The sequence below is a fragment of the Bos mutus genome, chromosome 14 (assembly GCF_027580195.1).
Source record: "Bos mutus isolate GX-2022 chromosome 14, NWIPB_WYAK_1.1, whole genome shotgun sequence".
Classification (NCBI taxonomy): domain Eukaryota; kingdom Metazoa; phylum Chordata; class Mammalia; order Artiodactyla; family Bovidae; genus Bos; species Bos mutus.
In genome coordinates, this window is record NC_091630.1 from 15,168,863 (window position 1) to 15,187,903 (window position 19,041).

The 19,041-nt window shown below is 47.2% G+C and overlaps 1 protein-coding gene and 1 long non-coding RNA gene across 2 annotated transcripts; one reads left to right on the forward strand and one right to left on the reverse strand.

Annotated features, from left to right (window-relative positions):
• Nucleotides 1–9,709: 9,709 nt before the first annotated feature.
• Nucleotides 9,710–13,471, reverse strand: TSPYL5 (TSPY like 5). Its single transcript, XM_070383008.1, has 2 exons — nt 11,176–13,471; nt 9,710–9,875 (listed from the first exon to the last, which is right to left on the reverse strand). Exon 1 carries the CDS (start codon nt 13,346–13,348, stop codon nt 12,107–12,109), a length of 1,242 nt encoding a protein of 413 aa, XP_070239109.1. The 5' UTR covers nt 13,349–13,471; the 3' UTR covers nt 9,710–9,875; nt 11,176–12,106.
• Nucleotides 13,472–13,551: 80 nt separating this feature from the next.
• On the forward strand, nt 13,552–17,279 carry LOC138990793 (uncharacterized). The gene is made up of 3 exons (XR_011466906.1): nt 13,552–13,880; nt 15,464–15,537; nt 15,669–17,279. It is a non-coding gene; the product is annotated as an uncharacterized lncRNA (long non-coding RNA).
• Nucleotides 17,280–19,041: the final 1,762 nt, after the last annotated feature.

Below are 19,041 nucleotides of genomic sequence, written 5' to 3' on the forward strand. Positions count from 1 at the left end.
ATTTCCCTCTCCAGTTAAGACAGAGAGAGAGGGCTGTACAGGAGAATTTCCTGTTTGCTCCCGTGGCTACTTTTCTATTTTAGATACTATCTCTGAGAATATGATGCCTGGAAGCGAAGCAGCCATCTTGAGACCATGAGACAAGTGTGAAGACATAAAGTTCTCACTGAGTCCAAGCCAAAAATGTTAGAAGGATGGAAAGAGCCTGGAGACTTGATAAAATAACAGCGCAGCTAAACCAAGCATGGGATCGCTCGCCTGCAAATTCCTTTTTGTGAAAACAGTCACTGCTGTTATCCTTGGACCTCACTGGTCAAAGTTTCTGTTACTTACCTTACAGTTGCATACATTACTTGCAGTTACAGAATACTGAAAGCATTCTATCTGATTCATATTACTCTCACTAAAATTTGGAGTAATTTTGTCTCATTTCTATAAGGGGGAGAACATCTGTTTTGACACCAGAGGCACTCTCATCTGTCAAAATTCTGGCTGAGTAACCTGATAAAGCTTTTTAACTTTCAGAGCTTAGTATCATTAACTTAACATGTAGATAATGCAGATTTCATAAGCTTACTATTATAAAAAGTAAAAAATAACTTGTACATAAGCCCCTCAGCCTGGTATGCAACAGGTATTCAATAAATGCTCACTACCTTGCTTCTTTTCCTTCCATATGATCCCTGTGTGGAGTAGAAGTTTCTGTGAATTTTTGTCAAGTCCAGCTCTTTGCAACTCCGTGGCCTGTAGCCTGCCAGGCTTCTCTGTCCATGGGATTTACCAGGCTAGAATACTGGAGTGGGTTGCCATTCCCTTTTCCAGGGGATCTTCCCAACCCAGGAATCAAACCTGGGTCTCCTGCATTGCAAGCAGATTCTTTACCACGTGAGCCACCAGAGAAGCCCATAGGGAAGCACACTCCTAGGGAAATGTCAAGAAAGAATGATTTTTCACCATTTTTCTCACTCAGAGACAAGAGCAGTGCTAGGAACGACCGTCTGTGAGGGAGGCTGCAGCTCAAAGACCGGCTTAAGACCAGCAGGCCCATCTACACTGCCCACACACAAACAAATCCCCTTGTTTCGTATCTGCGACACCCTTTTGTTGAGTCTGGTGCCTTCTGGGACTCAGCTTCCCTCAAACCATCCACTCAGGGCCTCAGTAGAGGCCCCTTCTTCTAAGCAGCTTCAGGCCAGGAGAGTCTGTTCCCCACAAGCAGCCCACAGCTGGGAGCCTCTGAAGCGCGGGCTCCAAGGCTCAGTTGGCAGTGTCCAGAGCGAGCGAGCATGCCCAGAAGCCTTGGGCACTATGGGCCTGCAGACAACAAGCAGGCCGTCAGCAGGCTGTGTTCCAAAGCTGGCTTCGGACACACACCTGGGCACACCCAGAACCCATGTCTCTCCTGTTCACACACCCAGAGATGGCCTCACACACACACACACACATGAACACACACCCTTCCCATCTGTGGTGAGTGGGCACCTTCAGGAGAGCTGGAAGCCTGCCTGCAGCCCCACACCCTCCTCCCTCCTTTCCAAAGTCAGGAGACCCTGCAGACCCCAGCCTGAGAGGCAGGGCAGAGTGGTGGGTAGTTCCCTCAGTTATCATTCCTGAAGAATGATAACTTCCATGACACAGAGCATGTTCTTGGGCTCTTTTTATCTCACCTGGAAAATGCAGGTAATATGAATGGTTGCGAGAATGTGATAAAACGCCTTAGCACTGTGCTTAGCATGTGATACGTGCTCAGCAGAATAGACTCAAGTGCCGGTGCCTATTTAGTAAGAGACGGTCTCCTCCCGCCAGAGGACAACTGTGCCAGGCACAGCCCATTCAACCACCACGGGAGCAGGCCAGAGCTCGTATAAGACTAGCACGACCCCGGCCCACACTCTTTGTCAAGCAACTCCTGTGCACACACACTTAGGATTCAACAGTGAGCAAAGAGCCTTGAGATCTTACAGTCCAGAGGAAGAGACAAACTCAGAGACAAACTCAGGACTTATGATGAGTCCTATGAAGGAAGAGAAGGAATACAGCGAGCAGTGAGGGGGAGGGAGAGCTGTTTTATCAGGGAGTCAGATAAGACCTTCTCCTGAGAGAACGCCGGGTGACCATGGAGGAGCTCAGTCCGAGGCAGGCTGGATGAGTCCATGGCGCCCACGCTGGAGGCAGAGCTGAGAGCAAAACGAGTTCTCAGGGCGGAAGACGAAGAGCTCCCATGTGACACACCCACCCCGACAGCCTCACCTCCTGAGGGACAAGCATCCAGGTCTGGCTCCTCCACCCCCAAAGTACTCTCAATGCTCTCCTAAGACATCTGGTACCACTGCACTAGGCCACGCAGCAGCAGGCTCTGAGGACCACAGGTGAGCTAGCATCTCAGAATTTAGGCTTCTTAATACTGAAACTCAAGGCCCCTCTCTATATCCACTCCCTGGATGCCACTGAGCAGCTCACTCTCTAGTCCAGGTGCTTTTCAATGACATCATTCTTTGGAGACTGACTTGGTTCTAACCCAATTTGTGAAAGTCATTTGAATTCAAAGGACCTCTTAGGAGATCTCAGACTTTATATACACATCCCCGGATAAAGAGAGAGAAAGCTCCAGGGAAAGTCATCACATGGGCTTAGCTTTCTCTTGTTTTCCATTAGAGACCTGTGTGCTATGGAAATTACTAAAGCACAGCATACCTGGTACATGTCCAACTTCCTGCTCACCTCCATCTTCCTACTTGATTTCCAATATGCTGTGAGAGTCGTTTGGTGCCGTTTTTGCCTGAGGCTTTGTGCAGGTAATAGCTTCCTTTCCCCACCATCTTTTAATGCATTTGTATTAGGTTCATGCTCCTCCTTCTCTTGAAGTTATTCCCAATCTCTGCTCCTCGGTACTTCCAACCTCTCTGCAGTTTGTCATGAATTGTCAGGGACCATTCACTCGCTCACTTGTTCAGGACTGAATGAGCATCTACTGTGTGGAAGCCCTTGAGCTATTGGGAATGCCAAAATAAATAAGACATACTGCTAATTACTAATCTGCTGTCTCAAGGATCTTATAGTCTCTGGTGGAAGCAGACAGGTAAATGGGCAAGAACAAGTCACCCCATCAGCTACCGTGAATCAAAGTGTGAAGAAAATATGATGGAAATAAAAGGGAGGGATGCTTTCCACCTTGAAAGATTAAAAACTACAGCACGGACAAAAATATCTGAGCCCTATCTGAGCACCCAAGAGGAGCTGCGAGGGTGTTTTTCCAGCAAATGGTGTAGGCAAGTGTGCAGGGTGTGAAGAAACACTCTAGTGTCCTGAGAACTCACAGTGGTTCACGCTGGCTAAGGTGCCCACGGGAAAAGGGAGGAAATAAGGGACAAGGATGAGAGGAGTCTGCCGAAAGTGTGTTTGGAGCAAAATGGGAGTCAGCTGTGTAGCCAAAAGAAAGATGACCATAATTGATTGTAAAACATTAAATCCATAAAGTTCCACAAGTTCACAGACATAGTAAAGAGAAAAAAAAAAAACATGCCCTTATCCGAAAACATTAGAGACTATTACTACACCAACTTCTGATTCTAAACACTGGAAGCTAAAGGGAATAAGTTAAGCATTTATCTGCCTTTCTAGAAGGAGGTAGATAGAGTTCATCACCAAATGATGAGGGTGAAGTTTTCTTTATAGAATATCAGCTAAGATAGGTAAAAGAACTGCCAAGATTAGAAAATCACTATTTGGGAACCCACAGATAAATAACTGATTTGGGCAAACATCATCAATGGCTGCTAAAACCTTGAGATGAAAAGTTTAAGGGAAGAGGATATTCTTACAGTGATCAAGAACCATCTCAGAGATGACCTGCTTAGAAGGGGAAATGCATCTTTACAAAGGAAAGATCTAGTGATCACCCACCTTAACCAGGAGACGACACTAACAGCGTGACAGTGAAACAGCCGTGTGCCTTCTGAAGTGACACCTCGTTTATGCAATATCCTCGCCAAATCCTCAGTTTTCAAGAATACAGGAGACAGAACGAAAAGTTAAATTACACCAAGAAGAAGCAATCAGACAAATCCAGAATGTGGGACAGCCTGTGAAACAACTGCCTAACATGTTTAGAAATTCCATGTCACAGCCAGGTGGGGCGAGGTTAGGAGAATGTGAGTGAATTTTTCTTATTTTAAAAGGAATAAAAACAGCAAGATGCAATGCCTGAACATTATTAGACCTTGATTTTAAACCTAATACTATAAAATAGAGCTTCCCGGGTGGCACTGGTGGTAAAGAACCCGCCTGCCAATGCAGGAGACTCAAGAGTCATGCGTTCGATTCCTGGGTTGGGAAGATCCCCTGGAGAAGGAAATGGCAACCCAATCCAGTATTCTTGCCTGGGAAACCCCATGGACAGAGGAGCCTGGCAGGCTACAGTCCTTGGGGTTGCAAAGAGTCAGACACGACTGAACACACACACACACACACACTAAAATAATCTTGGGAGCAATGGAGAAATCTAAATTTGGACTGGATACTAGACAGTATTCAGGAACTGTAACTTCCCACAGTCTGATAATGGATTTTTGATCATGTAGGAGAATATCTTTATTTCTTATGAGGTTCATGCTGGGTATTTAGGGGTGAAACATCAAATTATTTTCAGACGGTTCAACAAAATACGAACATACACACATGAGTAAACAAATACGGCAAAAAGTTAACATTCACTGAACTTAAATGGTATATGATGGGTGATCATTGTACTTTTCTATCAACTTTCATGTAAGTTTTCATAATAAAAAAGTTTGAAAGAAAAAAATGTAGGCTCAGATCATGAATGGCCTGTTTTGAGCTTCTTGGAAACTTGGACCTTACTCCTGAAGGCTGAATGGGTCACTGACAGGATCAAATTTACATCTCAGAAAGATTATTGGCTTAATGTGTTTACTGAACTAGCGTTTACTGACCACCTCTAGCTCAGTTGGTAAAGAATCCGCCTGTAATGCAGGAGACCCTGGTTCAATTTTTGGGTCGGGAAGATCCACTGGAGAAGGGATAGGCTACCCACTCCATTATTCTTGGGCTTCCATTGTGGCTCAGCTGGTAAAGAATCTGCCTGCAATGCGGGAGACCTGGATTCAATCCCTGGGTTGGGAAGATCCCCTGGAGAAGGGAAAGGCCACCCACTCCAGTATTCTGGCCTGGAGAATTCCAAGGACTATACCTATGGGGTCGCAAACAGCTGGACACGACTGAGCGACTTTCACTTTTCACTTCACACCAAACGCTGAGAGAAGCCTGAGCTAAGTGCTGTGGGAGAGAGGAACACCAAAAAGGCATTGCTGGCTTGAAATACATTTACCATAAACAGAGGAGGCAAGACACAAAACAAGCTTTCTTGTCAGAAGAGGTGACTGGGGGAGCTGGGGAAAGCACAGGCGCATGCACCTCCAGGTATTATTAAGTGGTGTTCTGGGTCAGCAGCACGGCCATGTCACCGCAAAAAGGACGAATCTACAGGTGACTAAGATCTCCCGTCAATTCTAGCCCTTTGATCTCTTATTCCCTGGAGGCAGAACCCCACTCTCATGAGAGATGCTAAAAAATGCTAATTTCCTTGAAGCAGAGTTGTGGGAGTGTCTCATTTCTGGCCCAAGGAAACTGACTCAGGTCCCTTGAAATCCACCAGACACTATAGGCAAAGATTTTCTTCCCTGATGACAGAGACATGGGAGAAGACCCCTTCTTCTTCCCGTCTGTCTGTAAGTGCAGCTGGGTGAGACTGTGGTGCTTGGAGTTAGGGAACCCCGAAGGGAAACCCAAGAGAAGCGAAGCAGACAAGGGGACCCAGAGCCCTGATATCATTGTGCTACTGAAGCAAGCCTGTGACTTCCTATCACCCAACTTTTTGTTACAGAACTTCTCATTACCCTTTTTTCCAATACATTCATATACGAGTATTGATACTTAGAGCCCCAAACCTCCCCACTCAGCCTCCATCTGCAGCCACGTGTGTCTGGAACCAGTCCTGACTCTGGGACAGAGCAGTGAGAGGAAGCCCTGGCCACATTCTGAGTCGCTCAAGTCATCGGGTCACTGGCCCCTCGTCGAGCTCCAGCAGCTGTGGACAATCAGGAAGGTTCACATTCACGTCAGCTCCGATGGATGGGTGGTGACGGATGTGCTGTGCTGAGGGTTCTGATGCTTTGAGTGAAGGGTTAAATACAGGTTCTGCGTGAAGAAGCGCCTCCAGTCCCGTGCCAGACGACTGCGGGCCTCAGGTTTACCCACGCATGTTCAGAAGGTGTTTGGAAGCAGGAGCCCTGAGTTTGAGCCCCAACTCTATTGCCTACCGGCTCTGTGATTTTGGTCATTTAATCTCTTCGAGCCATCTTATGGGATAATGAGATGATGAGAGTGACTGTGTTTTGTAAACCATGAAGTGTCACACATAGAAGTTATCTCATCTTATATTTGTCAAACCTCAGCTCAGGACCAGCTTGACACGAGGCAGGGAGAGGAGGAACGAATTCAAGTTTCCAGCCTTGGACAGTCCGTAACTGAACACCTGACCAGATGGTACCAGACCTAGGGTACGGAAGCAGGACTAACACGAGGTCGGAGTTTCAGATGAAAGTGACTCGGCAGAAGTGAGCTGTGAGCCTGACTGGTGAAATGTAGCTGGAGAAGATTCCAAGAGCAGAAATGAAGACGCTAAGGACAGAGACAGAAACCACAGACCGGAGACGGAATCTCTGGGTTTTGTTTTTTTACTGCCTCCATACTGGGGGGATATGGCTCCACCCAGCAGTACCAGCAGCTCCCCGAGGCCAAGGACCTCAAGGGATGAGAGTGTGGAAGGAGTTTCCAAAATCTTCAGAGGGCAAAGAAGGGGGAAGACCCCTCCCTCGGTGAGGCCACCCCAAGCAGGGTACCTCCTTCCCTGTAGCAAATCAGTGCAATGGACCAGAGGGGGCGCCCACGTGTGAGGGGAGACAGAAGTTGAGAGAGACTTTGGGTAAGCTACAGGTACTAAGACGCTTCTTTTCTTCTCCCTGCTCCCCTGTGGCATAGCACAAACCCACTACATTCCAGAAAAGCCCAGCACGTAAGAAGAAATCAGGTCTTTAGCAATAAAACTGAGTGAGAAAGGGGCAAGGGACTCCTAGCATAACAAGAATTACTCCGAGAAGCCCTCACTCTCCAGGTTATTAAAAGTCCAAACTGCCTTGTGAAGTCAGACCTACAGGCCAGAGTGAAAAGAGGTTTCCTTTAGCTACCCCCATGTGGATCTGACACCCTCATCGGGCCCATGTAGGAAAAGGGAAAAAAAGGACTGACAATTTCAGGCAAAACCTAGAGGAGGCTGAAACGCGGAACGAGGGGCAGAATTCAAAGCTGTATTTGTCCCATCGCTGTATTTCTAATTCTGCAACAGACTGACACACACAGGAGGCAATGAGTGAGTAAGACCAGGGGCAGTAGGGGGATGAAACCATCAGATGGGCTCTGCAAGGGACTCAAGGGAGGGCTGTGGAAGGGGGCTTGGGGAAGTGCAGGCTCTGAGCCTCTGAAGAAGCAAGTATGTGAGCTTGAATTGGGCAGACGGCCGTCCCAGTTCGCAGCCCCAGAGGACTCTGCATGGGTCCCAAGAGGACGCTCATGCCTGGAAAGGCTGCTCACACCTGGAGAGGCTGCTCACACCTGGAGAGGCTGCCCCCGGGACCCTTCTGCACTCCACCTACCACTAAGAGCGAGGCTCTGGGTGTTCGATTTTTTTTAGTTGAAAATATTCAAAATTGGGAGATTCTGATTCTTGCCACTTTTTTGAAGATGCAGCAACACCAGGCCTGCGGTGCCCCAAGTAAATGCCCTGGCACTGCAACACAGCTGCCCCAGCTACACACAGCCCCGACTTCCTCCCACTTCCCCCCCACACACAGAGAGCTAAGACCTCGAAGAGACAGCAGGCAGACAGTCGAGGACAGAGACCTCAGCAGAAACTAGCCCTGCCGTCACCTTGATCTCAGGAATCTAGCCACCAGAACTGGAAGTCAACTTCTGTTGTTTAAGCCACTTGATCTGTGGTACTTCATTACGGAAGCCCTAATGAACTAACACATAAATCCTTATAAAGCAAATATGGCCCACTTCACAAATTTAATTACCAGCCTAGCCCAAAGGCATTTGAATATAAACTGTTTTAAATTCATTCTTTCATTATTTGAGCACCTGAACACTGCACATTTGTTGATTCATGCCCAACATCATACAAACTAAATTTTATTTTGTTAACAGCTCACTTCTGTGCTTTATGTGGCATTTGGTTTGTCTGCTGCTGATCCTCCTGATTTTGGGGAAATGGTCCTTGTTATGAATCTATTAAGAACAGCATCAGAAACTTTAGTTGTCAATGATGGCTAGACATCAGAATCACCTGCGATGTGTTCAGAATAAACACCCACAACTGGACCGATCCCTTTCCCCACTCTGATTCAGTTGCTATTTGTGAGCTCTGCCAGTGTGTATATTTAAGCTTCCCACATAATTCTGACGTGCAGCCAAGACTGAGTGTTGTTACTCTAGTTTGAAAGGTCCTTGAAGTCACCTCCTTTGCTACTCCAAGTACAGTTCACAAGCCGCCAGCACCAGCATCACCTGGAAGTTTGTTAGAAACGCAGAGTCTCAACTTCTACTCCAGACGGCTACGTCAGAATTCATATTTTAACAGGATTCCCCACACGATTCAGAGGAACTCTAAAATTTGAGAAGCATTGGCTTTGCACTAGAATCACTTGGAAAGCTTGCTAAAAACAAGACTGCATGGCTTCTGCCCAGAACCACAGGATCTCAATCTCTGATAAGGGCTTGGAAATCAGAATTTTATATATTGTTATAGAGCTAGTCACACAAGGGCCTGAGGCTTAGGAATCACTCATGTATGCCACAGTATACATGCCGTCGACTACCCAGCCTCTGCTTAACCTTCCAATTCTTTTTTAAAAATAATAAAATATAATAGAGATACAAGCTTTTATTGTTTCCATCACACATGCAAGCTTACAACTGTTTATACTGTTTCAGAACAGAGAAATAATTGCATTATTACCAGAGTGCCAAATTACCAAGTAAGACAACCGGTTACTGATTACTTTGGGGAGGTTATTTTCACAGAACACAGAAACAATTTCCAAATTATACTTTACTTTCAAGTTCAGAGTTATATCATGAGACCAGAACACGCTGATAATTGTAATAGTCACACAAAGTCTCCGTCTTAGAGGGGAAAAAAAGACTGTTATTCTGGTGAAAGGTCTCAAGTAAGCACCTTATCAAAGACTGAAAGATAAGTCTTTGAAAGAGTTTACAACAGAGCAGTCTCTCTTTCCTCTTGTGGACACAGGGAAAAGGCAGCTTCATCACTTTCTAAGACTTCTTGTCAACTCTGAAGACTTTTGTTTCTAAGGCCCATCTCTGGAACGTCATTAGTTAACATGAAAAGCAAAAAGCAGATCTGATACGGTAGTGAGAGTGCAGCCCACCACGATCACCACCAGCAGAGTGTCTCAGTCTCCCAAAGTGGTCCCAGTTGAATTGGCACAGTGTCTTGGACTTTCGATCAACAATACAGGCAGGGAGATGGAGATGCAGATGAAACTGGGTTGACCATAACTGATAAATGATGTAGCTAGGTGACGGCACACGAGGTCTCTCCATTTCTGTGCATGTCTAAAAATGTCCGTAATAGAGGAAAAAGCTTTAAAAAAAAAAAAAAAAAGCCAACCTGTACAGCTCTATTTTCCCATTAGGCAAAAAATGGGGAAAATGATAAGATTTACTCAGAAACAAAATAAGTAGCACATAATCTTCTACAAAACACAGGGCCACACCTAGAAAAGAGAAAGAATCCAAAGTAATGTTATTCAGACTGTTTTTGTGATTTATAAAATCTACCAAAAATGAAAGATTTTCGGACAAAAGTTTGGGCATACCCTCGCCTCAGCAAAACACTTGCCCACTGCCCTTTAATTCTCCTGTCCCTGCCCTAGGGAAGGCTCCTTCCCGTCCCCTCTATCTCTGAGAGAGAGCTATACTCTCCTGGAGGATCCTCAAGCCACTTCGAGCTGCTTTGCCAAGCCCTCTCCTCACCAGGCTTATTCCCGCTCTAGGTTTTTGCCCCAGCTCGCCTGCCCCAAACACCCTCTTGACAGCTCTTGAGGCAAGACTTCCCTAGCCCATGGGGAACTCAGAAGGAGGTCTTCCGTAAGGAGAGAGAGATTAGGGTGAAGGCAAGGACACACACCCTCAGTACTTACCCCACCCTGAGGGATGAGGGGGAAAGAGGGCACAGATGAGCTTAGGCAGGAAGGGCACAGCTCAGCTTTTACACCCCCTGGAAATGAGCCCTGGAGATTCAGAAAAGGCACTCCCCCTTCCCCTGTCCCCACGCCCCAGGGCAGCCTTGGGATCCCCCATACTGAAGGCTACAGTCTACTCCCAAGGGTATGTGAAGGTAGAAACCTAGAGAAAAGGAAGAAACCTCACTGCTGAGGGTGAGAGCTGGGGGATGAGAGACACTTGCCCAGAGGAGGGAACAGAAGGCAGCCGGGCCTTAGGAGGCAGAGAACAAGGCCAAAGCAGGAGTGACCCTGGTCCCCAGCACTGCTGCCCGGGGTGGCCGTTCTAGCAGATGCGCTGCATGTGAGGAATCTCCATGTCAGAATTACAGAGGGACCCGGAAGGCGGGAGGGAGCAGGACATGACCGCAGACCCACCTGGCTTCTGGCTTCCTCTACCCTATTCCAGCCCAGGGTGTGCCTGTGTTTAACAAGGCCCCAGCCAACTCGCTAGCTGTATGCAGAAAACCCTGGTTTCACAACTGTTTTGTTTTCTCTCTCTGTTTTCTCTTTCAGAAGTACCACTACTGAAACCAAAAAAAAGAAAGAAAGAGAGAGAGGAGTGGGGGACAAGCACAGGGACAGAGGGAAAGAAGGAAGAGAGGGTAAGGAAACAGAAAGAGGATTGAGGAAGGAGGTGTAGAGGCGTGAGCTGAAGTAGACACAGGCCCACAGATCAGAAATCTCCCTTCCCCAGCAACCCCAATATAGCATTCTGGTTATGTGTGAGGCAGGGATGGGGGGAGTGGATAAAGGTACCTAGATGTTAAGTGAGTCCGGTCGCCACCCTCACCTGGAGCCACAGCTTGACGACAGTGAGCACATGTCCACACATACCAGCCTGCCCATCAGTCCAGCAGCCAGCAGGGTTCCTGGAAGGCTGGAGAGGGTAGGTGTGTGTCTCATGCACCGGCAGAGGGCCTGTGTCCACAGGTAGTTCTCGAGGTCCTTGTTGCCCAGGAAGCCAATTGGGGCCGACTGGCAACCTAGACAAAACTCAATGGCCTGACAGTGATGAGGTATGGTGCAGACCTTGACAAAGGTTTACCACGAAGAAAGGCCCAGAGGCAGGAAGAGATGCAGAACAGTACAAAACCCACAGCAAACTGCTTCTCACCCTAAACCTCAACCCGTTGTCTAGGAGGGCAGCATGGGTCCCTGGCCAAAGCCAGAGATCCTGCAGGTGGCACCTTGGCTGGTGACCTCAGAGCCAAGAGACAATCAGTTTTGGCTGATGGCCAATGCCACATGCACTAGCTTCATTCTGCAGTGGCCACCAAAAAGCTTGCCACAGATGGCATGCATGGCTGGCATGAACTCGAAGCCCAGCAAGTCACCAGTCCTGAAGTAGCAGAGCTTAGGATGCGCTGGTCCTCCTGCTGATTGACTCATGAGTGTCCATGTGAAAGCCAGGTGGGAAACGCCAGAGCCAAGAACAGGGTCCAAGCAATGTAGAGAGAGGCAACACACGCTGGAATCAAGTGAGTTTAACATATGAACAGGAGGGGCGAGATCACAAAACGTATGATACTAATGTAGAGAAAGCAAGAACGTCACGGGAGGCAAAAGAACATGATCATAAACGCCATATTCTTGAAACCGAAGTCCAACAGGAGTAGTGTGCAGAGGCCAACACGAAGAGAAGGCAGACAGCCAAACACCCAAGGCCAGCCGGGCACGGGGGCCAGTAGGAGGTAGGACGCAGGACGCAGACTTGAGCACGATCAGTTGGACTTGTTTACCCCAGGTTCCGGGGTCTCCCCTGGCGGCCTCGCAGGACCCGGCCTGCCCTCCTTTCCTTTCTCTGCACGGGCCCCTTCACTCATCAGGTAGTACTGTAAGGGATTGGGCCACAATTCCTCGTTGATTATCTCCACAATCTTGTCAGACTCGATGGAGCTGTGGTTTGAAAACCACCCAAAGAAGCTCCGGCTGTTGTCGGGGTTCCCCTGGCTAAGGGTCTGGAGGTCGTGCCCGGGGAGCCACTGGATTGGAGTGGAACGAGACACCACCTGACCCGAAGGGCCGCACCCGTATTCCTTGATGAGCACCTTATTTTGGAAATAGGGGTTGCGCCCGAAATAGAACTTGATTTTGTAGCCCAGTCTCGCCAGGCCAAGCTCTTCCACCTCCAAGCTATTCAAGAAGCTGAGGACCTCTTTATCCTGGTTATTCAGGAAGGACGAGAGCTGGGGGTGGTTCTGAAAGGCCTGCCCCCAGAAGCCTGGAATATTCTGGATAAGGAGGTTCCTGCGCTCTAGGTGGTGCAGCCGCAACTGCCCAAACTTGCGGGAGAGCCGCAGGTAGGCCCGGTCCGCCTGGGCGTTCATGGTCTCCAGCTTCAGCTGGACGTTCTCCAGCGTATCCATGCTGCCCTCTGTCGCCGGGGGCCCTGACCCCGCGTTCTCCACCTTCTCCTCGCCCACGGGGACGGGGGCGGCCTCCGCCGCGGGCCCTTTCTTTGGCTTCCCACCGGCCAAGGCCGCAGACCCCCTTCCCACCGCACTACAGGTATCTGGGGCCTTCTTCGCGGCGGGGCCTCGCCGGCTTCCGACGCGGGGCCCGTTTCTCGGCCTCGCCACGGTGCCCACGGTTCCCACGAAGACGGTGTCACTCACCAGGCGCTCCGGGAAGGATGTGGCCTTGACCAGGCAGGGCCTGGTCACCGCCTGCCCGCGAGTCCCCGCCGCCCGGGCCCGGAGCGCGAGGCCACAATCTAGGGGCAGCCGGCAGGCAGCCTCTTCCCCGGGCCGGCGGGGCGGCGCCGGCGCAGCGCCTTCCGGGCCACCCCAAACCGCGCCAGCCTGCACCTGTGCCGCCTTGGTCTCCTCCCCGAGCCTCTGGCACTCTGGAGGGTCCGGGTCGCGTGGGGCGTCGTCAGGCGCGGCGCGGACTCGGCCTTTGGCGCGGCTCTTGCCACGGCCTTTGGCGCGGGAGGACCTTCTCCCCTTACTCCGGCCGCTCATGGCGGCTGCCGACTAGACCTCAAAGCCGCGATACGACCCCGTGGCCCCCCTGGCGCCGGCTCGCGGCCCTACAGAGTGGGGCGCTCCATGGCAACCGCCGACGTCACGACGGCACGACTGTACCGTCGCGCGAGGACGGGATGCACCCGCTGATTGGTTCCGCCGCCGCAGCTGCGCAAGAGCCGCCGACCCTCGCGGGCGCCCCCACCCCTCTATTTCACCCCTCAACTCACTCACAGGTTACAGAGGGATGTGCTTCCGTTTCCTTTTTTTTTTTTTTTTTGGTCTTCCAAAAAAAAGACCTTCCCCTTTGGTCTCAGGTGTGCTCTCAGGGTCCTCTTCTACAAGATACCCTCAAGACAGTCATCATTATCAGTACCCCCATCATATGCTTTCTAAACTAACCATCTAAAGTTCCTGCCATTATCTACTGTAACAACTGCCATGATGAACCTGCTCCTGGTCTGTCTCATCTTTGAAAGACTTTGCTGAGGGATGTGCCCTGGTACTTTTAACTCCAGGGACTTTAAAGGTAAGTACCGTAATGCCAGGCCACAAAGCGATGTGACGTGTGGTTGGATTTTAACAGTAATTATAAAACTAATAGCAACTAGTATTTTATGAGTATCATTATATCAGGCACTTTTCTACATGCCTCATATGCCTTTTCTCAATGTATGAAGGAGGTATCCTTATCATTCTCATTTTCCAGGTGAGATAACTATGGTTCAGAGATGCCAAGGAACATTCTTGGCATAACACAGTAAGGCGTGGAAGCATAATTCTAACCCAAGTCTGTCTGACTCATAACCTTTGTTTTATATTCACAAGTGTCTAGTCCTTCCAGGCCTGTTCAGCTGTAAATTACTTCATTAGTTTTTATGAAAGTCAGACTCAGGACTTCCCTAGTTGTCCAATGGTTGGTACTCAGCTTCCACTGCAAAATGCAAGGGTTCAGTCCCTGGTGAGGAAGCTAAGATCTCACTAGCTGCACTGCACAGGGGGAAAAACAAAGTTCAACCTTACCTTTTGCACCAGCATCAGCTGAGCACCTCTTCGTCCCAGGGCCATCACCCAAATCCTCTAGCTGCCTCAGGCCTAGTTTATAGAGTCAGGCTATCATTCAAGATATAGGACCAGGAGTGAAGGCTACAAGTCAGAATTACTTGCTATAATTGGAGTAAGACAGGAATGTGTTCAGAGAACTATTATCATTCAAGGAGTAGAGCAGGGCTTCCCAGGTGAAGGTTTAGAAGCAGAGCCCCCATAGTGGCAGTAAGGAGGCCCTAGAAACTTCTTAGACCCTGCATGGAAACAGCCAAACAACATATCTCATATTCCCAAGAGAGCTCTGAACCATACCTTTACTAGCCAGGTGAAAGGACATGAAATAGTGAGTCCACTGACGAGGTTATGACCAGTATGAAAGCTTTCAGGATGTCCTTTTAAGCTCAAAGGGAACAAGAAGGCCCTTGCAACCAACCAATGGAGGAGAAAGCCTCAAAGCCCATTGGTTCTTCACTCTCATTAGTCAATGTGGGGTTGTCGACTGGCAGTCTGGCATTACCTGCAAGCTCGTTAAAAATGCAGAATTTTAGGCCCCCCTCAGACCTCCTAATTTAAAATTTGACTTTTAACAAGATCTCAATTAGATTGTTTCCACATTCAAATTGAAGTACAGGAGACAAGGAATAAGAGGAATTGTTTTGATACAGGTGGACTTCCCAAATGGTGCTAGTCATATAAAGAACCCACCTGCCAATGCAGGAGAGGTAAGAGATGCCCATATGACTCCTGAGTCAGGAAGATCCCCATGTCCCTAGAGAAGGACATGGCATCCCACTCCAGTATTCCTGTCTGTAGAATCCCATGGACAGGGGAACCTGGCGGATTACAGTCCATGAGGGTTGCAAAGAGTTACACACAACTAAAGCAACTTAGCACAGCTCAGGGCCTTACTTTAAACCAGCCTAATACAAGTGACTGCTATCTCTCTCAGAGGCTTTTCAGTAGCTTACAAGGCTGTCCATGATTTGTTCGGTTCCCTCCCTGCCACTACCCAGCTTACCTCTCTGACCATATCCTCTTGTCTCTCCCACCCACTTCCAACTACAGTGGCCTACCTTCTGTTCTTCAGACTCACTAAGTAGGCTTCTGCCTCAGGGCATTGGCACTGGCTCTTTCCCCAGGTAGGTTCAACTCCCTTGGCTGGCTCCCTTCACACTTTGCTTAAATGTAACCTTGTCAACGACTGTCCTATTTAAAATTGACACCCAGCCCCATCCTTCTAACTCTGCACTACTTTTTTTTTATTCCTTAGCACTTGACTTGGTAGCCCTTCCCTTCTCTAGAGGATCTTCCCACTCCAGGGATTGAACCTGGGTCTCCTGCATCTCAAGTGGATTCTTCACCATCTGAGCCACCAGAGAAACCCATAACACACTATACCAACTCTTTATTATGTTCATTATTTAACTGCCTCTCCTCTCTAGAATGTCAGCTCCATCAGGGCAAGGATTTTTGTTTTGTTCACATGTGACTACAACAGTGTCTGATGTCTGATAACATGAAAAACACTCAATAAATGTTGAGTGAAAGAACCAGTCAAAGCAGAGTTTTTAAAAGTGAGTTTATAAATTGATTTTTAATTTACTCTGAAATCAGAATATCCCTTTTTTCCCCACAGAAGCAATTTTATAGGTGCAGGTTATGTATTTAAATCAATACATGGAGATCTATTAAGCTGATAATTTAGCTTTAGAAAGCATCTTTTGATATGGGCACCATTCAGGGCAGTCTTAGGTAAAAATCTAGAGTGATGCTTTAAAAATTAAGTTAGGGGAATTAATATTTAACTTAAAAGGGATTAAGCCAAGAATCACCTTACATCTTGTTGAAGGCCCTTTCATAATCTCTTCTTCCCAAGGCCTTCCATCATCATTTCAGAGCACATATAAGCAGCCCTCCATCTCACAGAGAGGTTGTTAACTGTGATACCTTCCTTTGGCAATTAGACATGCAGTTTTATGCCAGTTCTTATACAGAATTACCTCTTAAACCAGATAACCACAGTCCGGAATTCTCTGTAAATCTCGGCAGGGAGTCGGGGGGCGGGATGGGATCAGCTGAAGTCATCACCATCCCTGTACAAACTGCAGAAATTGATGGATTGGCTCACTTTTCAGAGCACTAGCAGTTGGACCAACCTCCGTTGTCAAGAGCCTTAATCCAGCATTAACATCTGCATCATAACCTCACCCATGGCTAAACCACTGCAGGATTAATGTAGGCGGACCACTGCAGCAGTGTTTATTATACAATCTGCTTGAGCCTTTCATCATGTCAAAGAGATAAGCTTTGGGTAAAGGGAAGCGAATGTGAAACTGACACCCTATGTACACTTCTCTGTGCCTTGAGAAGCTGGTCTGTGCTACTGAACTAAACTGTTGGTTTTCTTCTCAGGCATTAATAGTTAATTTATATGACACCGCATCTTGGGTTTCCAGTTAGACAGTAGACTATGTAAGGGTAGAGACCGTGTCTCCTTTTTTATCCCTCAAAGCACCTAGCGTGGCCCTTACACATACGAGTAATTATAACACAATTTCACCTTTATTTTGCATTTTATCCAGTACCATGTTCCAATTCACTGAATCCCTACACCACTGCATTGGGCAGACAGTTATTTCTCCCATCTTAGAGCTGAGGTTACTGCTGTACAAAAAGATCCTGGACCTTGCCCAAGGTCACGCAGCTAATAAATGGTCTTAGCCCAAGCAATCCAACTCCTGCACCCACGCTCTTAGCCACTAATCTGTGATGTAAAATTATGGCTTAATAGATTGAAATATCAGACTCTCTCTAGTGGGTAAAGATACCTTTTAATTTTCAAATATATATATATTTAATATAGTTATATATGCACGTGTCTTTGTATACACCTACAAATATGTATAAACTGAAATATATATATGTTAGTTGTGAATCATTTTCTATGGTGTGTATATGTGGAATGATGATGCTGAAGAGAAGCGAGTTTCATTTCAGCAGCCCACATTGGGAATAAAACATCTTCATTTGCACTGCATTTGTGAAAATCATTCTATGAATGTTATGAAAGCAATACAAATGTACTGTCATGAACTCAGACCTGGAAGTATTTTCACCTCTCCCCAATAACTAGTCTTCACTGTTGTTCTCTGAAAATTGTACTTCCTCCGTTCCTTTTAAGGTCTGATTTCTTCCAATCATAGAAATTAACACGCCGGGGGAAAAAGACATTCCAGTCATCCAACCTATTCCCCAGTCAAGAGAACTACATTCCTCCCTGTCTCCCTGCTAATGGGCTTTAAGATCCCAGATGACATTTTTTAGCCACAAAGATTTTCTCTTCCCCCAGGATGAAAGTTTGAGTCTGTTAGATGAGACAGTGAGTACTGCTTAGGGTATGAAATTTTGCCAGCTAACCCTCCCAGTTTATGGAAGATCATTGAAAAGGATTGACGTAGGGAAAATTTTCAAAGGGAAAGAAAAAAATCTGCCTCTTAAAGGTAAATTGCAAAAACTATTTGAACTTAATATCTTGAAAAATGTGCCTAGCTTTTTCCCAGTTCCCTCCCCACACCCTGCCATCCAAAGAGCAAAATTTTATAGCAGACCACCTAAGTCACTCAGTTCACGTCATATTTTGCTGTTGTTGTTCAGTCACTAAGTTGTGTCTGACATTTTGTGACCCCATGGACTGCAGCATGCTAGGCTTCCCTGTCCTTCACCGTCTCCCAGAGCTTGCTCAAACTCATGTCTGTTAAGTCGGTGATATCCAACTATCTCCTCCTCTGCTGTCCCCTTCTCTTCGTGCCTTCAATCTTTCCCAGCATCAGGGTCTTTTCCAGTCAGTCAGCTCTTTGCATCAGGTGGCCAAAGAATTGGAGTTTCAGCATCAGTCCTTCCAATGAATATTCAGGGTTGATTTCCTTTAGGATTGACTGGTTTGATCTCCTTGCTGTCCAAGGGACTCTCAATGTCATATAAGTAGTCTCATGTCATATAAGTAACTTCAAAAAATTTAAAAATATTGGTGGACATAATCTTCCTTCCTGGCATTTTCTTTTCACCAAAAAAATGAGATCTTTAGGCTGAGGTTTTTGTTATAGAGAAGAGAAAATACCAAGGAACCAAGAAAGTGGAATTTAGCAACTCAAATTCTTATTTTGAATTACAAAATAATTTCTTGAGAGGGGAAGATACAATAGCATTGAAAGAGAAAGTTTTAGCTCCGCAAGGGCAAACCAAAGAGCATTAAGAGTTTATAATATAAATCATAAAGGAAGAAAAACATGTGATGATATATAAGCCAAATCTCTACCACACAAAGAGGAGACAAAAATCTTTGCTGGCTGGAGTTGAAGAGCTTAGGATACATTTAGAGAGTGCCTTGTTGGTTTGTTGGTGCAAGATCTTGAGAAAGGAATTCTCACGGTTACCTCTCCAGGGGTCAGAACTCTTAGGGAACTGGTAGAGACCACCCTCCCTGGAAAGGAGTAGGGAGTACTCAGAGTAGGCAGAACTAGTTCCCAACTTGGAAATTTGGACCCAGACAAGAAATACTCTTAAGGGGCTTTATTCCCATTACAGGGCAGCCAGAAGAATTTGTACAGCGTACGTGTTGCCAAAGGAAGTTCTTTGAATTTTGT